General features: G+C 67.6%; 4 protein-coding genes and 2 non-coding genes across 7 annotated transcripts; 3 read left to right on the forward strand and 3 right to left on the reverse strand.

Moving 5' to 3' along the window:
- Window positions 1-859: 859 nt before the first annotated feature.
- RNF151 (ring finger protein 151) lies at window positions 860-4,074 on the reverse strand. Its single transcript, XM_051830256.2, is given in 6 exon segments — window positions 860-949; window positions 951-1,384; window positions 1,752-1,848; window positions 2,055-2,200; window positions 2,458-3,713; window positions 3,934-4,074. Coding segments are annotated over 5 exon segments (744 nt in total). The 5' UTR covers window positions 2,461-3,713; window positions 3,934-4,074; the 3' UTR covers window positions 860-885.
- LOC127486421 (small nucleolar RNA ACA64) lies at window positions 3,770-3,896 on the reverse strand. Its single transcript, XR_007913130.2, has one exon. It is a non-coding gene; the product is annotated as a small nucleolar RNA ACA64 (small nucleolar RNA).
- Window positions 4,075-4,200: 126 nt separating the features above from the next.
- RPS2 (ribosomal protein S2) lies at window positions 4,201-5,932 on the forward strand. The gene is made up of 7 exons (XM_051830255.2): window positions 4,201-4,541; window positions 4,621-4,710; window positions 4,794-4,901; window positions 5,139-5,312; window positions 5,389-5,548; window positions 5,625-5,716; window positions 5,814-5,932. The coding sequence occupies exons 1-7, from the start codon at window positions 4,365-4,367 to the stop codon at window positions 5,892-5,894; spliced, it is 882 nt and encodes a 293-aa protein (XP_051686215.1). The 5' UTR covers window positions 4,201-4,364; the 3' UTR covers window positions 5,895-5,932.
- On the forward strand, window positions 4,928-5,060 carry LOC127486420 (small nucleolar RNA SNORA64/SNORA10 family). Its single transcript, XR_007913129.1, has one exon. It is a non-coding gene; the product is annotated as a small nucleolar RNA SNORA64/SNORA10 family (small nucleolar RNA).
- A 58-nt stretch (window positions 5,933-5,990) lies between the features above and the next one.
- NDUFB10 (NADH:ubiquinone oxidoreductase subunit B10) lies at window positions 5,991-7,947 on the reverse strand. Its single transcript, XM_051830257.2, has 4 exons — window positions 7,701-7,947; window positions 6,448-6,586; window positions 6,222-6,361; window positions 5,991-6,143 (listed from the first exon to the last, which is right to left on the reverse strand). Exons 1-4 carry the CDS (start codon window positions 7,846-7,848, stop codon window positions 6,040-6,042), a joined length of 531 nt encoding a protein of 176 aa, XP_051686217.2. The 5' UTR covers window positions 7,849-7,947; the 3' UTR covers window positions 5,991-6,039.
- Window positions 7,948-10,430: 2,483 nt separating this feature from the next.
- RPL3L (ribosomal protein L3 like) lies at window positions 10,431-15,930 on the forward strand. Of its 2 annotated transcripts, none has more exons than XM_017340190.3 (10): window positions 10,431-10,577; window positions 10,971-11,163; window positions 12,807-12,975; window positions 13,740-13,875; window positions 14,391-14,577; window positions 14,676-14,836; window positions 14,908-15,009; window positions 15,366-15,461; window positions 15,597-15,716; window positions 15,810-15,930. In XM_017340190.3, exons 1-10 carry the CDS (start codon window positions 10,455-10,457, stop codon window positions 15,864-15,866), a joined length of 1,344 nt encoding a protein of 447 aa, XP_017195679.1. In that variant the 5' UTR covers window positions 10,431-10,454; the 3' UTR covers window positions 15,867-15,930. The 2 variants fall into 2 exon arrangements, with proteins under 2 accessions (XP_017195679.1, XP_069920233.1); XM_070064132.1 differs by having other exon boundaries at window positions 10,561-10,653.
- The last annotated feature ends 235 nt before the right edge of the window (window positions 15,931-16,165 follow it).

The raw sequence follows: 16,165 nt of genomic DNA on the forward strand, positions 1-16,165 counted from the left end.
GCGGCAGCAGCTTAGCCCACTGCACCACAAGGCAGCACCCAGGAAATGCAGGGCTTTTTAAAATATTTATTTATTTGAAAGTCAGAGTTACAGAGAGAGAAGGAAAGGCGGGGGGGGGGGGGTGTCTTCCACCCGCTGGTTCACTCCCCAATTGGCCACAATGGCTGGAGCTGAGCCAGGAGCTTCTTCAGGTCTCCCATGCAGGTGCAGCGGCCCAAGTACTTGGGCATCCTCTCCTGCTTTCCCAGGGCACAGCAGAGCTGGATCGGAAGTGGAGCAGCTGGGAGTTGAACCGGCGCCCATATGGGATGATGGCACTGTAGGCGGCGGCCCCAAGATGCAGCTTTACCTGGGGTGCTAGAGGAGGCGTCACGGACGGCCCCTGTGGCTACCTTGAACCCTGCTTCTGGCCCTGCCCAGCCCGCGCCGGCGGGGGCTGGGGTGTCTGGTGCTCAGGAGGTCCACAGACGCCCGTGGGGCTCAGGAGGGGAGGAAAACACTAGAGTGCCTCGGAAAATGGCACCGAGACAGACCTCTCCTGCCGGGGCACGCTGGCTGCAGGAGACAGACCTCTGGTGCCAGGGCGGGGGTGGCTGTGGGAGACAGACCTCTGGTGCCGGGGCGGAGTGGCCGCCCGCCCGGGTGCTGTTGTGAGCAGCCATCTTGCTCCGGGCTGTGAGGCTGGCCACTCAGGAAGGAGGCTGGGAGAGGCTGACCCGGGCACCCCTCTGCAAGGACAGTGAGGGGGCCTGCCCGCACAAGACCCCGGGTGGCAGAGGACTTGAGGACCAAGGGAGGAGGGACGGAGTGCCCGGAGCTCGGCTAGGGGACGGGGCGGGGGATGAGTCACGAGGCCGTGTGGTGGGCCAGGCCTGGGCGCCACGTTTATTTACCCCTCTGTTTATAAGGCACTTTGGCCCTGGGCCCTCCACAGCCCCGCGCCCCCACTGCCTTCCGGGGTGGCCGCAGCCTCCTGCGGGGTGCCGGCCAGCAGGGCCTCGTCCTCCTCCAGGAAGCTGCCCAGCTGGGCCAGCTGCCGGCGGATGAGGTTGGTGGTGCGGTGCACCTGGCGCACGCGCTGCAGCAGGCACAGCAGCAGGGTCCGGCTGCGCTCCTGGCGCTCGCTCCAGGCGTCCCGCAGCTCCCGGTAGCAGTTGTGTCCGGCACGCTCGGCCGGGCCCAGGGTGGCCCCGCAGCCCAGGGGGCAGAGCTGATGGGAGCTCTGCTGGCAGTGCCGCTGGTGTTCAGCCAGGGCCCCACGCGGCACCCGTGCGGCGCAGCCCTCCCTGGGGCAGGCCGTCAGCTCAAACGGGCATGAGTCCTGGTGCCCCCTGCGATGGGCCAGGGGGCAGGTGACCAGGCAGCCAGCCTCCGCGTTCTTGCACTGCGGGCAGGGAGAGCGCCCTGTGAGGTGGGGCCCTGCCGGCCAGGGCCCCGTCCCGCCTCCCAAGCTTTTGTGACTTCACTGAGGTGGTGGTGGGAAGCCAGGCAGGTGAATCCCAGGGCCCGGAGAAGGGGGAGCGGGGACATCTGTGAGTGAGCTTGCTGTCCCTCATCTGTAAAAGTCGGGGGGCTAGGGAGTAATGGCCAGCGCACCAGGTGCAGCAGAGGACACAAGGGCTCAGACAGGCTGGGGCACTTGCCCGGCGCCACACAGGGAGCCGGGTCTGATGCCCCCAGGGCCACGCCGGCTCCTTCGAGGGTGGGGCTCTCCTGGCCTGTGCCTCCCCGCGGCAGGGTGGGTGGGCTACCTTGACCTGCAGGCGGCCTATGGCTCTGCGGAGTTTATTCACGTGGACCATCTTTTTCCTTTTCACCTCCTTCCTGCAGCACGGACAGGTCTTTTGTCTGCAAGGGGCGGAGGCACAGCCGTGTGAGCTGTGGCTAGGAAGGGCCGGGGGCCTCCGGCGGTCGCTCCCCAGCCCCGGAGCAGGTATCACAGGGCTGGGCCGGGGGCTGCGGACCTTACAGGGCGCAGGAGCAACGCAGCCCGTTGGGCCTGTGAGCTCCGGTTCCGGGCCACCCTGCCCCCCAGCCCCAGGGACCCGTGGCACCTGGTTAGCCACCGGAGGATGCACTTCTTACAGAAGATGTGGCTGCACGGCAACCTCACCGGCCTCTTAAGAACTCCGTGGCAGACGGAGCACAGGAAGCTGCAGTCAGGAGTGCTGGCGAAGAGGTTGAGGTCATACCCGCCACTCTGCAAAACCGGGCCGGCTGGGACCGGGATCGGATCCCCCACCCCACACCCCAGGGGGAGACCAGCAAGCTTCCGACAGGGAGGGCGGCCTCACAGAGCCCCGCAGAAGGCCTGGGGGAACCGACTTTAAGGGGGCAGCTGGCCCAGAGTTCAAGCCAGTTTTCTGTGGTTCCCTTTGCTCTGAGGGCCTGGAACCCACCAGGCACCCCGAGTGCAGTGGGGCCTACCCCTGCACGGCTAAGCTGCGCTGGGCTTACCATGACTGGTGTCTGGACGGCAGCTCCACTGACCCCCGGGGCCTGGGAGCAGGTATTTCACAGCTGCTGTCTGCTGACATCACAGTGGCATTGTCCAGCTCAGGCCAATCAGAGCCCCTGTGCCATCCGGGACGGGTCTGTGCAGCCTCCTGTGTGGGGGTGGGCCGCAGCCGGTGCCCTGGGAAGCAGAGCCTTCCCCTCCCCCCAGCCCCCGTGGGGTCTCTCCTAAACCTTTAAGATGGTCTCCCACGTGGATGGCAAGGCCCAAGTCCTGGGGCACTGGCCGCGTTCCCAGGTGCATTAGCAGGGGCCAGACAGGAAGCGGGGCGGCTGGGACTCCACTGGTGCTGGCACCACAGGCCGCCCCCCCAGCCGGTGCCAGTCACGTGGGTAGAGGTAGACCCGCAGCCTGGCAGTTAGCACGTCTCTCCGGGCCAGACCCTGGGGTGCTGAGCTGTCCCCGGACAGGAGCCCCTGGGCCGTGACCTCACGTTCCCATCCTAGCTCACACCAGCCCAGGGGAGGTCCCGGACGGACAGGCCAGGGTCCCTGGCACCCGAGGCCTCCTCCTTGCCCCCAGGGGTGGGGCTGCACGACGCCATGACGCGCCACAAGAACACGCAGGACACAGGTTGAACGGCTTTATTTGAGACTGCGTGGAAAAACCTGTTCCGTACCAAGGGCCATCTGCACGTAGCATCTGGAAGACCCCACGAACTCTCACCTCGGGAGACGGCCGCCTGGTGAGGGCGCTTCTACGCACCCTGGCAAGGTCCAGCGCGGACCGCGGAGACCCCGCTGCATCCACAGCCACTGTCCCTGCCCCCGGCCACCGCCTCCACACTGCAGCGGGCCCCCTCTCTGCCCCAGGTCTGTCCAGGTCGGAGGCGGAGTGAGAGGGCCTCCCTCGCCGCGTGCATCCGGAGCCAGGAGCTTCTCCCGGGCCTCCCACGCGGGGGCAGGGGCCCGGGGGCTCGGGCCACCTTCCGCTGCTTGCCCAGGCCACAGCGGAGCTGCATGGGGAGTGGGGCGGCCGGGACTCGAACCGGCGCCCATGTGGGAGCCAGCGCCTCAGGCCACAGCGCCGGCGCCTACCCCCGCGTGGGAGACCCACCCGGGGAGGGAACCGGCGCGTGGAGGCCTCTCAGCTCGCTCCCGTCTCCGCCGCAGACCCCGGCCCGAGGCGTTCGCGGCCCGCCCGGGCCCCGCGGGTCTCCGCTGTCGTCGCCATCGGCACAGGGTCCTCCGCCGGCGTCCTGCGGGGGGCGGACAGGGCACGGTCAGCGGCCGGCCAGGCCAGCGGCCGCGCGGCGCCTGTCGGGGCCTGGGTTTCGCCGCCTCACACCGAAGCCGTGGGCGGCGAGCGGAGGCCCCCGCTCGCTCTGGGCGCCGAATCTCACCCGCGGCCACGGCCACGGCCGGGGCGACTTTCAAGCGGCGCCGTCCTCCCGGACCACCGACCCCCACCGGACCCACCTCGAGGGGACGGCGCCCAGCTCGCGCCCGGGAGTCCCGAGAGAGGCGGCCGGCCACGGCGCGCGCGTTTATAGCGCTCTTCCCGCCACTCAGATTCCCGGGCCGCGCTCGGCGGCAACGCGCAGGCGCACGCACAGCGCGCCGGGGGCTGGGCACGGAGGAGCCAATCCCAGGCCGCCCGGGGCCGAGGGGCGGGAACAAGGGCAGCGAAGATCTCGCGGTGCTTGAGCGGTATAAAAGCTGCCTCCCGGATATCCTGCTCCTTCTTCTTCTCCGAGAGAACACGTGAGTGAGGCCCTGGCGGCGGCGGCCCGCGAGGAGGGCGCGGGAATCGGCGGACATCGGCCGCCTGCGCCTGCGCTGCGTGCCGGGCGACCCCTTCCCGGCCTCAGCCCCGCCTGACTGCCGGGTTTTCTCGTTTCTCGCAGCAAATGGCGGATGACGCCGGTGCAGCAGGAGGGCCCGGAGGCCCCGGGGGCCCTGGAATGGGAGGCCGCGGCGGCTTCCGCGGAGGCTTCGGCAGCGGCATCCGAGGCCGCGGGCGCGGCCGGGGTCGGGGCCGGGGCCGAGGCCGCGGCGCCCGCGGAGGCAAGGCGGAGGACAAGGAGGTGGGTGCGCGCCGGCGGCGGGCGGGCGGTTGGGGCGGCGCGGGGCGGGCGGCCCCTCACCTCGCCCCTGCTCTCCCAGTGGCTGCCGGTCACCAAGCTGGGCCGCCTGGTTAAGGACATGAAGATCAAGTCCCTGGAGGAGATCTACCTGTTCTCCCTGCCCATCAAGGTAGCGGGCGGCCGGGCGAGGGCGGGCGGCCGGGGCCCGGGCCCAGGCCTGGCGCCCGCAGCGCGGGTCTCGTGTGTCCGCAGGAGTCCGAGATCATCGACTTCTTCCTGGGCGCCGCCCTCAAGGACGAGGTGCTGAAGATCATGCCGGTGCAGAAGCAGACGCGGGCCGGCCAGCGGACCCGCTTCAAGGTGCGGCGCCGCGCCGCGGGGCGGGGCCTCTCCCAGCTCTGCGTGGTCGCAGCGGCCTCACCCGTGCGGCCTTCGTAATGGGGAGAGAGAGAGAAGACCCCCTGGGGACCCGGGGCTGGCCTCCCGGTGGCCTCTCCCGCCCTTGGGGGCGCGACAAGCCGCGGGCGCGAGCGGGGAGGGCTGACGCCGGGCCGCGCGCCGCCGCCGCGCCCGCCTCACCCGGGGGTCTGTCCGCAGGCATTTGTGGCCATCGGGGACTACAACGGCCACGTCGGCCTGGGCGTGAAGTGCTCCAAGGAGGTGGCCACCGCCATCCGAGGGGCCATCATCCTGGCCAAGCTGTCCATCGTGCCCGTGCGGAGAGGCTACTGGGGGAACAAGATCGGCAAGCCCCACACCGTGCCGTGCAAGGTGGGCCGGGGCCGGGCTGGCGGGGGCCCCCGCGCGGCGCGGCTGCCGCGGTCCTGACCTGCCCGGCCTCTGCCAGGTGACCGGCCGCTGTGGCTCTGTGCTGGTGCGCCTCATCCCCGCGCCCAGGGGCACCGGGATCGTCTCCGCCCCTGTGCCCAAGAAGCTGCTCATGATGGCTGGCATTGACGACTGCTACACCTCAGCCCGGGGCTGCACCGCCACCCTCGGCAACTTCGGTGGGTGTCCCCCCCCCCCCCCGGCCGCTCCTGGGGGCGGGGCCGGGCCAGAGTTGTGATGTTCTCTGTCCCCCAGCCAAGGCCACCTTCGATGCCATCTCCAAGACCTACAGCTACCTGACCCCCGACCTCTGGAAAGAGACCGTGTTCACCAAGTCTCCCTACCAGGTACAGCCCACTGGGGGCACCGGCGGGGGGCAGGGCAGGGCAGGGCAGGGCAGGGGCGGGGCGAGGGCCTGGTTACAAGCGGGCTGTCTCTCTCCAGGAGTTCACCGACCACCTTGTGAAGACGCACACCAGGGTGTCCGTGCAGAGGACCCAGGCTCCAGCTGTGGCCACAACATAGGTTTTTACACGAGAGAAATAAAGTGGACGGAGCCTGCATGTGTGTGTGTGTGCCTGTACTGACGCGCGGTGGGGGGGCATGAACGACACTGCCAGCTCAGGGTTCGGTCCGTTTATTTGATTCCCGGGCGGGCGCGAGGGCGGCCTCAGGCAGCCGCTGTTTCCTGGGCGGCTCTCCTCTCCTCCAGCATCCTCTGCTTCTGCTTGGCCAGACACTTCCTGGCAGAGTAATGGGCCCCCAGGTCGTGATCTGCAAGGAAAGGGGGTGTCAGGAGGGGGCAGGGTGGGTCCTGGCCAGGGGACCCGAGCGGACCCCGCGGGCACTCACAGCGGTCCTGGTAGGCCTTGGCCACCTGGGTGAACTGCTGCAGCTCCTTGGCGCAGTTCTGCTTGTAGCTCTCCCCCTCGCGCTGCTGGCAGGCCTTGAGCCGCTCCTGGACGATGTTCAGGATCTCCTGGTCCACTTTGCTGAAACACAACACAAGGGGCCGAGCGTCCTCCCTGTGCCGGCGGCAGGGCCCGCCCTCCCGCGCCCAGGGCCGCCGCTCACGCACTAGTCCCTCCTCCACTGCATCTCGGCCTCGAATATGCACGTGATGTCGCCCTCCTCGCACTCGGTGATGTCGGGCACGCGGCGGTACTGCCGGTGGTAGTAGTAGTGGCGGTTCTTGGCGTGCTGCTGCTCTATGAACTCTGCAGAGAGAGCCCCACGCTCACCACAGCCTGCCCGCACCGGCGCTTGGCCCCCATGACAGGCCCATCCTGGCAAGGTCTCGTCCCCAAGGGCCCGGCCCTGCTCGCCCGCCCAGTGCTCTGGGACCCCAGCAGCTGGGGAGACCCCCTCCCTGCCAGCACAGAGGCACTAAAGGGTCTCAGTCCTGGGCCTCAGCCGCACCCCACTGGTCAAGTAACCAGCAGCTTGGCAGTGCTGCTCCTGCACCCCGACAGGCGGGCACACGCCCCCGCTCATAGATATATATACATGCACACAGAGCCCACTCCTGCATATAGACACGCCCCCGCTCCTCACATATACACACGCACACACACCCTCCTCCTCACACACACACCCCGCTCCTCACACACACACACACACCCCGCTCCTGCACGCAGATGGGCACACACCTGCATGTACAAACGCACACAGCCCGCTCCTCACACACAGACACACCCTGCTCCTCACATACACACACCCCTCCTCACACACACACGCACCCCGCTCCTGCACGCAGATGGGCACAGACACAGCTGCACGTACAGACGCACACACCCGCTCCTCACACACACACGCACCCCGCTCCTGCACGCAGATGGGCACAGACACAGCTGCACGTACAGACGCACACACCCGCTCCTCACACACACACACACCCCGCTCCTGCACGCAGATGGGCACACACACCTGCACGTACAGACGCACACCCCCCACTCCTCACACACACAGCCCGCTCCTGCACGCAGATGGGCACACACCCGCTCCGCACACACAGACCACACTCTCTGCTCCCACGACGGCGACGCTAGGTCTGCTCGCGGGCTGAGCTGGGCCGCAGACGTCGCCCCAAGCAGCGAACCTCGGGCAGGCCAGGCCCCCCAGGAGCCTCTGCTCTAGGGCCAAGGGGCTGGCCCGGGACCCTCCGGCCGGAGCCCGGGGTCCGCCGCGTCCAGCGCGCCAGGGGCTCCGCCTCTGACGCTCGCTCAGGTCCAGGGAGACCGGAAGCCGGCGGCGCGGCGGCGGCGGGGGTCCCGGGGGCGCCGTGAGGGCCGGGGGTCTCCGGGGGCGTCAGGGCGCGCCCAGGCCCGGTACCTCTCACGAGGGTCACCGGCCGGTCCACGAGGAGGTCGAAGGCCTTCGTCAAGTAGGTGATGGGGTTGGGCAGGGAGGTCTGCGGCGAGGGCGCCGGCGTGCGGCGCGGGGGCTCAGGGTACACGTCCTTGTCCCAGCTGTCCGGCATGGCGGCGGCAGGCTCCCACGCAACGCGCGACCCGCGGCCGAGGACGCCCGCTGCAGAGGACGCCGAGGGCGGCTGCGCCTGCGCGCGCGCGGCCGCGGGGCCACATGGGACGCCGAGTTCGCGGCTCGGCGCACGCGCGGACACGTCCCGCGGCAGCGCGCCCCCGCGTGGGCGCTCGGCGTCACTGCACGCACAGCCTCCCTGCCCGCCCCGGTCTGGGTGCTGACCAGGCGCTGGGATCTCGGGATGTCCAGCGCCTGCGCCTCCAGGTACCCCTCCTGCACGCGCGGGCCTGCGTGGGCACAGCGTGCGGCCGGCCTCAGGACCCTGGCCCACATGGAAGACGGCTCGCACCTGGGCTCGGAGCTCTCCTGACGGACGGCGGTCAGCTCTGCCGGCCCCGGCCCTGTGGGTCACCCTCTGCGCTCTCCACACCTGGCCCAGGCTCTGGCGGATGTCCATGGCGGGTGCTGGACCCTGCCGCCCAGAGGCTGGGCCCGGGGATGGGAACACGGAGCCACAACTCTAGGGACCCAGAGACTCTAGGGTCGGCTCCAGCACCGCGGCAGGGCAGGTGACGCCAGCGCCGGAGCCGCCGGCGGGGACCAGCCGCCCGCTTCAGATCCGGCTCCCTGGTAGCGCTCCTGAGAGGCAGCAGGTGCCGGGGCCAGCGTGTGGGCCCCTGCCGCCCACGTGGGAGACCTGGGTGGAGTTCCAGGCTCTTAGCTTCAGCCTGGCCCAGCCCCAGCTGTTGCAACGGCCATTTTGGGGGTAAACCGGTGGATGGAAGACGTCTCTGTGTGTCTCTCTCTGTAACTCTGTCTTTCGAATAAATAAAATAAATCTTTACTTATGTATTTGAAAGGCAGAGTTACAGAAAGAGGTAGAGACAGAGAGAGAGAGAGGGGTCTTCCATCCGCTGGTTCATTCCCCAGGTGGCCACAGCGGCCGGAGCTGAGCCGATCCGAAGCCAGGAGCCAGGAGCTTCTTCCAGGTCTCCCATGTGGGTGCAGCGGCCCGAGGGCTTGGGCCATCTTCCACTGCTTTGCCAGGCCATAGCGGGGAGCTGGATCGGAAGAGGAGCAGCCGGGACTAGAACTGGCACCTATCTGGGATGCCAGCGCTTCAGGCCAGGGCATTAACCTGCTGTGCCACAGCGCCGGCCCCATAAGTGAATATTAAAACAGAAACCAACACTTCCATTAAAAAGAAAATTTAAAATCACAGAAACGCCAGGTCTGCAGTGACGGGCTCTTGGAAACACAGACCCCAGACAACATTCTTAGCATTTTATCGGCGTCGAATCTTAGCATCTAACCACGCAAAACCCGGAGTTCCTGCAGACTCCGCCCACGGCTGCAGAACCTTAGCAGTGGAGAAGCTTCGAGCTGAAAGCTAAGAGGCATCATCTCCTCTTTGTCAAAACTGAAGCCCATATTTTTAATTTGAGAGAGAGAGAGAGAGAGAGAGGACTCCCATTTGTTGGATCACTCATCAAATGCCTGTAGCAGCCAGGGCTGGGCTGGAGTGACGCCAGGAGCCAGGAGCTCCATCCAGGCCTCCCACGTGGGTGCAGGACCAATCGCTGAGTCTCCGCCTGCTGTGTTCCGACGTGTGCATCAGGAGTTGGAGCTGTGGCTTGAAGCCGGGTGTCCCTGATATGGCACCCCAGGCACCAGGCCCAATGCCCTCCCCTTAAACTCAACATTTACATCATAAATGTGTGCGGGCTTGGCCGGCACTGAGGCGAGGGGAGGCGCTGACTGCAGCCCATGAGGGCGCTGGTTTGAGTCCCGGATGCTCCACTTCCGATGCAGCTCCCTGCTAATGACCTGGGAAAACAATGAACTCGGCAAAGTCCTTGGGCCCGGCACCCACCTGGGAGACCCAGAAGAAGCTCCTGGCTTCAGCCTGGCCCAGCCCTGGCCGTCACAGCTATTAGGGGGTGAACCAGCTGATAGAAGACTGATCTCTCTCTCTCTCAACTCTGCCTTTCAAATGAATAAATAAATATATCTTTAAAAAAAAAAGTGTGTGTGCAGTTACTCCTGGGTCTCGGGCTTTTAGGGTCGGGGGTCTTTTTTTTTTTTTAATGCTTATTTATTTATCTTCACCTGCTTAAAAGGCAGCAAGACAGAGAACAGGATCTCCCATCTCATTCTCTCCCCAAGTGCTCAGGACAGCCAGGGCTGAGCCAGGGGGAGCCAGGAGCTAGAACTCCATGGGGTCTCCCACGTGGGAGGCAGGGGTCTCCAGGATGCGCTAGCAGGAGGCTGGAACAGCAGGGGGTGCTAGTGCCCTGGTGCGGCCCAGGGGTCTCGCTCCTGAGTGCCACCCCAGGGACCCCGGGGGCAGAGCCCACTGTCCTCCTTCCTCTCCACGGCTGTGTGTCCAGCTCGGTCTCCCAGCCCGAGGACAGGCCCCTTTGGTCAGTGAAAGGCCCAGACCCTGCTTTGGTGCTGAGAAGCCGCCAGCACGCCAAGTCTGTTGTGCCCGGGAGGGTTGTGAGGAGCCAGTCCCAGGGCTGTCAACACGGCGCCCCCTCCCCCACCCGGCGGCCCCTCCCCGGCCTGCTCCTGGCACAGAGACCGTGACGGGTACAGGGGATGACTGGCCTCTCCTGCCAGGCGCTAAATCTGGGATCTGGCTGCTGCTGTCCTGGCCCCGCCACTCGACCTCTGGTGCCTGGAGGGGAGGCCCCTTCCCGACCACGGGGATCTGCCGCCATGGTCAGTGGGGCTGGGGCTGCGGCCGCGGTGGTGTGGGGGCTGGGCTGGAGCAAGCTGGCCTTCCTGGGGAGGGCAGGTGGGCTTCTGGCTTCTCCCCAGCGAGAACAGTTCTTAGGGCTGTGGGGGATGGGAGGCCGGAGGAGGCAGGGCAAGGAGATGGACGCGTGCGCCTGCTGTGCCCAGCGTGGGCCTATCGAGGTGGGCTGTGTCCAGAAGATGGGGCCCTGGAGGCCCCTCCCCACCCTCCTGAAGACAGGTGCTGGAGGCACCGAGGCCTGGGGCCTCCCTCTGGGGTCTCTGGCCCGCTTCTCCTGGCCTGGGGTCTGGGCCCGTCCTGCCACCCCGCCAGGGAGACCCTGGCTCTGACTCCCCTCCCTCCCCCTGCGCCCGCAGTCCCACCGGAAGTTCTCCGCCCCTCGGCATGGACACCTGGGCTTCCTGCCTCACAAGAGGAGCCGCCGACACCGGGGCAAGGTGAAGACGTGGCCCCGGGATGACCCCAGCCGGCCCGTGCACCTCACGGCCTTCCTGGGCTACAAGGCAGGCATGACCCACACGCTGCGCGAGGTGCATCGGCCGGGACTCAGTGAGTCACGGGGGTGGACGGACAGAAGGACGGACGGACGCAGGGCGCTGGGCTGGCGGAACCTTCCGGATGCCAGGAGGCAGCACGCTCTGGCCTGGGGCAGTGCCCCTGGGGGAGTGCTGTGGTCAGTGCTGGTTACAAAACGGGAAATCCAGGCCGAGAGTGTTCCCTGATGGGGGCTGAGGCTCCAGTGGGGCCCTGCACTCCTGGGCCTTTCTGAACTATTTTTCTTTCTTTTTTTTTTTTTTAAAGATTTATTTATTTACTTGAAGGTCAGAGTTACACAGAGAGGAGGAGAGGCAGAGAGAGAGAGAGAGAGAGAGAGAGAGAGAGGGAGAGAGAGAGAGGAGAGAGGAGAGAGACAGAGAGGGAGGTCTTCCATCCGATGGTTCACTCCCCAGTTGGCCGCAGCGGCTGAAGCTGAGCTGATCCGAAGCCAGGAGCCAGGAGCTTCTTCCAGGTCTCCCAGGCGGGCACAGGGGCCCAAGGACTTGGGCATCTTCCACTGCTTTCCCAGGCCACAGCAGAGAGCTGGATCGGAAGAGGAGCAGCCGGGACTAGAACCTGTGCCCATATGGGACGCCGGTGCTGCAGGCCAGGGCGTTAACCCACTGCGCCACAGCACAGGCCCCTGAACTGTTTCATACATTGTTACTTCACATACCTGGTTTTTTCCCCCCAAACTTTTATTTGTTTGCAAGGCAGAGCAAGGCAGACAGCCCTCATCCCCAGATGTCCGCAGTAGCTGGGAGTGGGCTGCGGCGCAGCCAGGAGCCTGGGGCTCAGTTCCCCCTTGTGAGTGGCAGGGACCCGCCCCCGGGGGCTGTCATCAAAGCCTGACGCGTCTGCGCTAGCAGGAAGCTGCAGCTGTCAGGCCAGGCGCTGCGTGGACGCGGGACGTGGGATGCAGGATGTGGACATGGACGTGGACGCGGGACGTGGACCGTGGACGTGGGTGTCGAGCACCTGCCCCCTGGTCTGCTTTGAGTTAGCTGTGTTTCCCGCGTGGCTGGGAGAGGCAGGGCGGGAGCCTGTGCGCCCTCACCCAGACTCTCCCACGAGACGCATCCTGTTAAGGGACAGCGACAGCACAACCAGGTGCCGGCTGGCTCGCTTCTCTCTCCCTTTCTTTCTTTTCTTCAGATTTATTTATTTGAAAGGCAGACAGAGAGAGAGAGAGAGAGAGAGAAGGGATCCATTTTCCATCCATTTGTTCGCTCCCCAGATGGCTGCACCAGCCAGCTCGGAGCCCCGCCAGTCCCCGGGCCCCAGCCAGGCACTGCATCCCGGTCTCCGGGCAGAGGGCAGGGGCCGGGCACGTGGGCCGCCCTCACCCCCTCAAGCGCATTAGCAGGGACTGGATGGCGAGCGGAGCGGCCGGGCTCAGCCAGTGTGGGCTCAGCTCCAGCGTGGGACGCGGGCAGCACAGGCCAGCCCTCTGGGTCCCGTGGGCACCCACAAAGCCGTGGCCCCGGGGGCCTGGCGGGCTTGCGGCACTTAGGGAAACAGGTCTGATGGTTCCGACAGTCGGCTCTCTGCTGGGCTCCAGCAAAGGCGGAACAGCCCTCGCGTGGGGGACACTGTCCTGGCCGCTGGCCCCGGGCTCGGGACGGCCCCTCACGCCCGTCTCCCGTCTCCCCCAGAAATTTCCAAGCGGGAGGAGGTGGAGGCGGTGACGATCGTGGAGACTCCGCCGCTGGTGGTGGTGGGCGTGGTGGGCTACGTGGCCACGCCTCGCGGCCTGCGCAGCTTCAAGACGGTCTTCGCCGAGCACCTCAGCGACGAGTGCCGCCGCCGCTTCTACCGGGACTGGTGAGGGCCGCCCCGGGGGACGGGCAGCGGGAGCAGCGGGCGGGGGCCGGCACCGCGTGGTGCTGCCTCCACGGAGAGGAAATCGTGAGGGGTCGGGGGAAGAGGGAGCAAAAATATTCTGATGCTCAGGTTTAGTTACAGGGCTGAGTGGCTGGGATGTCAGAGCTGGCGCTGAGCTTCCTAGCAGCCAGGGTGAAAAGGGAAGCTCTTGTACACAGAGACGACTTCTCAGGCCTCGGATTTTCCGGAATGAGGTGGTGTGCTGCCAGCAAGGGGAGCCTCACTGAGGCTTTGGCACAGCCAGGCCCTGAGCCTCCGTGGGAGGTGACCCCTGGCTGACCCCTGCTGTGAGATTGGGTGGGGGCTGCAGTGAGGGCGAGGTGAGCAGCCTGCAGGTCAGCTGCCGTCCTGGTCGGCTTCCATTCTCTCACGGCCCCCATCCGGGCGCCAGCCTCCCACCACTCACATGGAGGAGCTGGACTGAGTCCAGTGAGGGTCCCCAGAGTGCCCCACACGTAGGGCCAGCGGTGGGGCAAGGTGGCCGGCAGGCTGGGACCCCCGAGCCTTCACAGCACCTGCCACGCACCCTCAGGTCCCGGGAGCCAGGGAGGACCCACTCTGCAGAGGGGGAGACCGAGGCGGGAGAGGGAGGGGCCATCGTTCAGTGAGGACCACTGGAGTGGCCGGGGCTGGCAGGGAGGGCCCGGCCCTGGGGGCCGGCTGCGGGCCGGGGCGGGTGGGAGCTGTCCCTGCGTGTGGCTCAGGCACAGGAGCAAGAAGAAGGCCTTCACCAAGGCCTGCAGGAGGTGGCGCGATGCCGACGGCAAACGGCAGCTGCAGAGGGACTTCGCGGCCATGAAGAAGTACTGCAAAGTCATCCGTGTCATCGTGCACACGCAGGTCAGCCTAAAAATACCGCAGGGCCCGGGCACAGGCCCAGGCCGGCCGGGCGGCCTCGCCGGGCACCCAAGCAGGGAATGTGAGCTACCGGCGTCCTCCCAGCGGCTCTGGGGCAGTGGGGCAGCAGCCAGGCGGTCAGCCGAGGCTCTGAAACGGCCAGACAGGCCTGGGTCTCCCGCTGAGCGTCCACAGGGTGTGGCCGGATGTGGGCGGGTGGTGACGGGCACCTTGCCCTCTGGGCAGGCTTCCCCAGGCCCTGGCGCCCGAGCGCCCCCCAGCCCGCCCCGAGCCTCCCTCGTGGGTCGCGTCCAGCCTGTGCCCCACACAGCATCGCCCGGCGCCTGCTCATCACCGTCTTCCCGGAGAGGCCCTTCCAGCCCCGCCCCGCCCCGCTCCCTGAGAGTCCCCCGACGTCTGTGTGTCCCCCGACCCTGACCACGGCTCCCTGAGGCGTGGGGCAGACTTGGGGGGAGCCCGCTGGCCAGGCCGCCCCCGGACCCGGCCGTGTCCTGCAGATGAAGCTGCTGCCCTTCCGGCAGAAGAAGGCCCACATCATGGAGATCCAGCTGAACGGGGGCACCGTGGCCGAGAAGGTGGCCTGGGCCCAGGCCCGGCTGGAGAAGCAGGTGCCGGTGCACAGCGTCTTCAGCCAGAGCGAGGTCATCGACGTCATCGCCGTCACCAAGGGCCGGGGTGTCAAAGGTACGGGGAGGGGCGTGGGGAAGGCTGCCTGGAAGCAGGAGGGGGAGGGGCCGCACCTGCCTCCCAGCCCCCTGCGCCGCCCGCCCGCCCGCCCGCAGGGGTCACGAGCCGCTGGCACACCAAGAAGCTGCCAAGGAAGACGCACAAGGGGCTGCGCAAGGTGGCCTGCATCGGCGCCTGGCACCCGGCCCGCGTGGGCTGCTCCATCGCCCGGGCGGGGCAGAAGGGTTACCACCACCGCACGGAGCTCAACAAGAAGGTGGGTCCCGGCCGCGGGCGGGGTGTGCCGGTGCACCGCGTCTGGCCCACAGCACGCTCTGTGCCCGACAGATCTACCGCATCGGCCGGGGGCTGCACTCGCAGGACGGGAAGATGGTCAAGAACAACGCGTCCACCAGCTACGACGTGACGGACAAGTCCATCACACCGCTGGTGAGGGGCAGCCAGCTGGCGGGGGCCCCAGGGCTTGAGCTGCACAATGGGTGCTGCCCACGCAGGCAGCGGGGGCACAAGGCCCCGCTGGGGGCCTGGTGGGCCCTGTCCTCTGGCTGCAGCCACCCCTGTGGACAAAAGGCCCCCCAAGGTCGCTGGGAATAGGAGCCCAGCTCCAGCGCCCGGACCAAGGGACTCCAGCTCTGAGCCTCAGTTTCCCACGGTGACGTGCAGCTGTCCAATGGGATAAGGCAGGGATGGGGGCGCCCCCCACCCAGGGCTCGGAGCCACAGCTGTCAGGAAGCCCCATCCCTGGCGGTCCCTGACCGGTACCCCTCCCCTTCCGCCCCCAACAGGGTGGCTTCCCTCACTACGGCGAAGTCAACAACGACTTCGTCATGCTGAAGGGCTGCATCGCAGGCACCAAGAAGCGGGTCATCACGCTGAGGAAGGTGGGCGCGGCCAGCCGGCTCCAGGGCGGAGGGCGGAGGGCGGAGGGCGGAGGGCGGAGGGCGGGGCTGGCACCGCCCCGAGCGGGTGGGGGTGGGGGGCTCCGGCGCTGACGCCCCGTCCCCCGCGACCCCCAGTCCCTCCTGGTGCACCACAGCCGCAGGGCCCTGGAGAACATCGAGCTCAAGTTCATCGACACCACCTCCAAGTTCGGGCACGGCCGCTTCCAGACAGCCCAGGAGAAGAGGGCCTTCATGGTGAGCCTGGCGCTGACCCCACGGCCCCCTGCGGAGGCTGCCCGGGACCCCCGGCCGCTCGGGGTGCCTGACCTCCTCCCGCTCCTCCCCCAGGGCCCCCAGAAGAAGCATCTCGAGAAGGAGAAGCCGGAGGCCGCGGGAGACCTGTAGGCTGCCTGGGCTGGACGCAGCCCCGCCTGCCCCTCGTGTCTAATAAATGCCGGACACAACTCTCCCCTCGGAGTCTCAGGACGTCCAGGGCCCGCGCGGGCCGGGGCGGGGGGCGGGGGCTCAGCGACGGCGAGGCAGCTCTCCGGGCGCGCCGCCACGCCCTGTCCGGCCCCCGGCACCCGAGCGCCAGCCGGCTGCCCCCGCGGCCCAGCAGCGGCCCCGGGCGCTCGGGGAAGGGCGGGCCCACGGGGCCGCGGGAGGCGGGGCTGCAGGGAAGCGGCTCAGGATTGGTTCTTGGG

This window comes from Oryctolagus cuniculus, chromosome 19 (genome assembly GCF_964237555.1).
Source record: "Oryctolagus cuniculus chromosome 19, mOryCun1.1, whole genome shotgun sequence".
NCBI lineage: Eukaryota > Metazoa > Chordata > Mammalia > Lagomorpha > Leporidae > Oryctolagus > Oryctolagus cuniculus.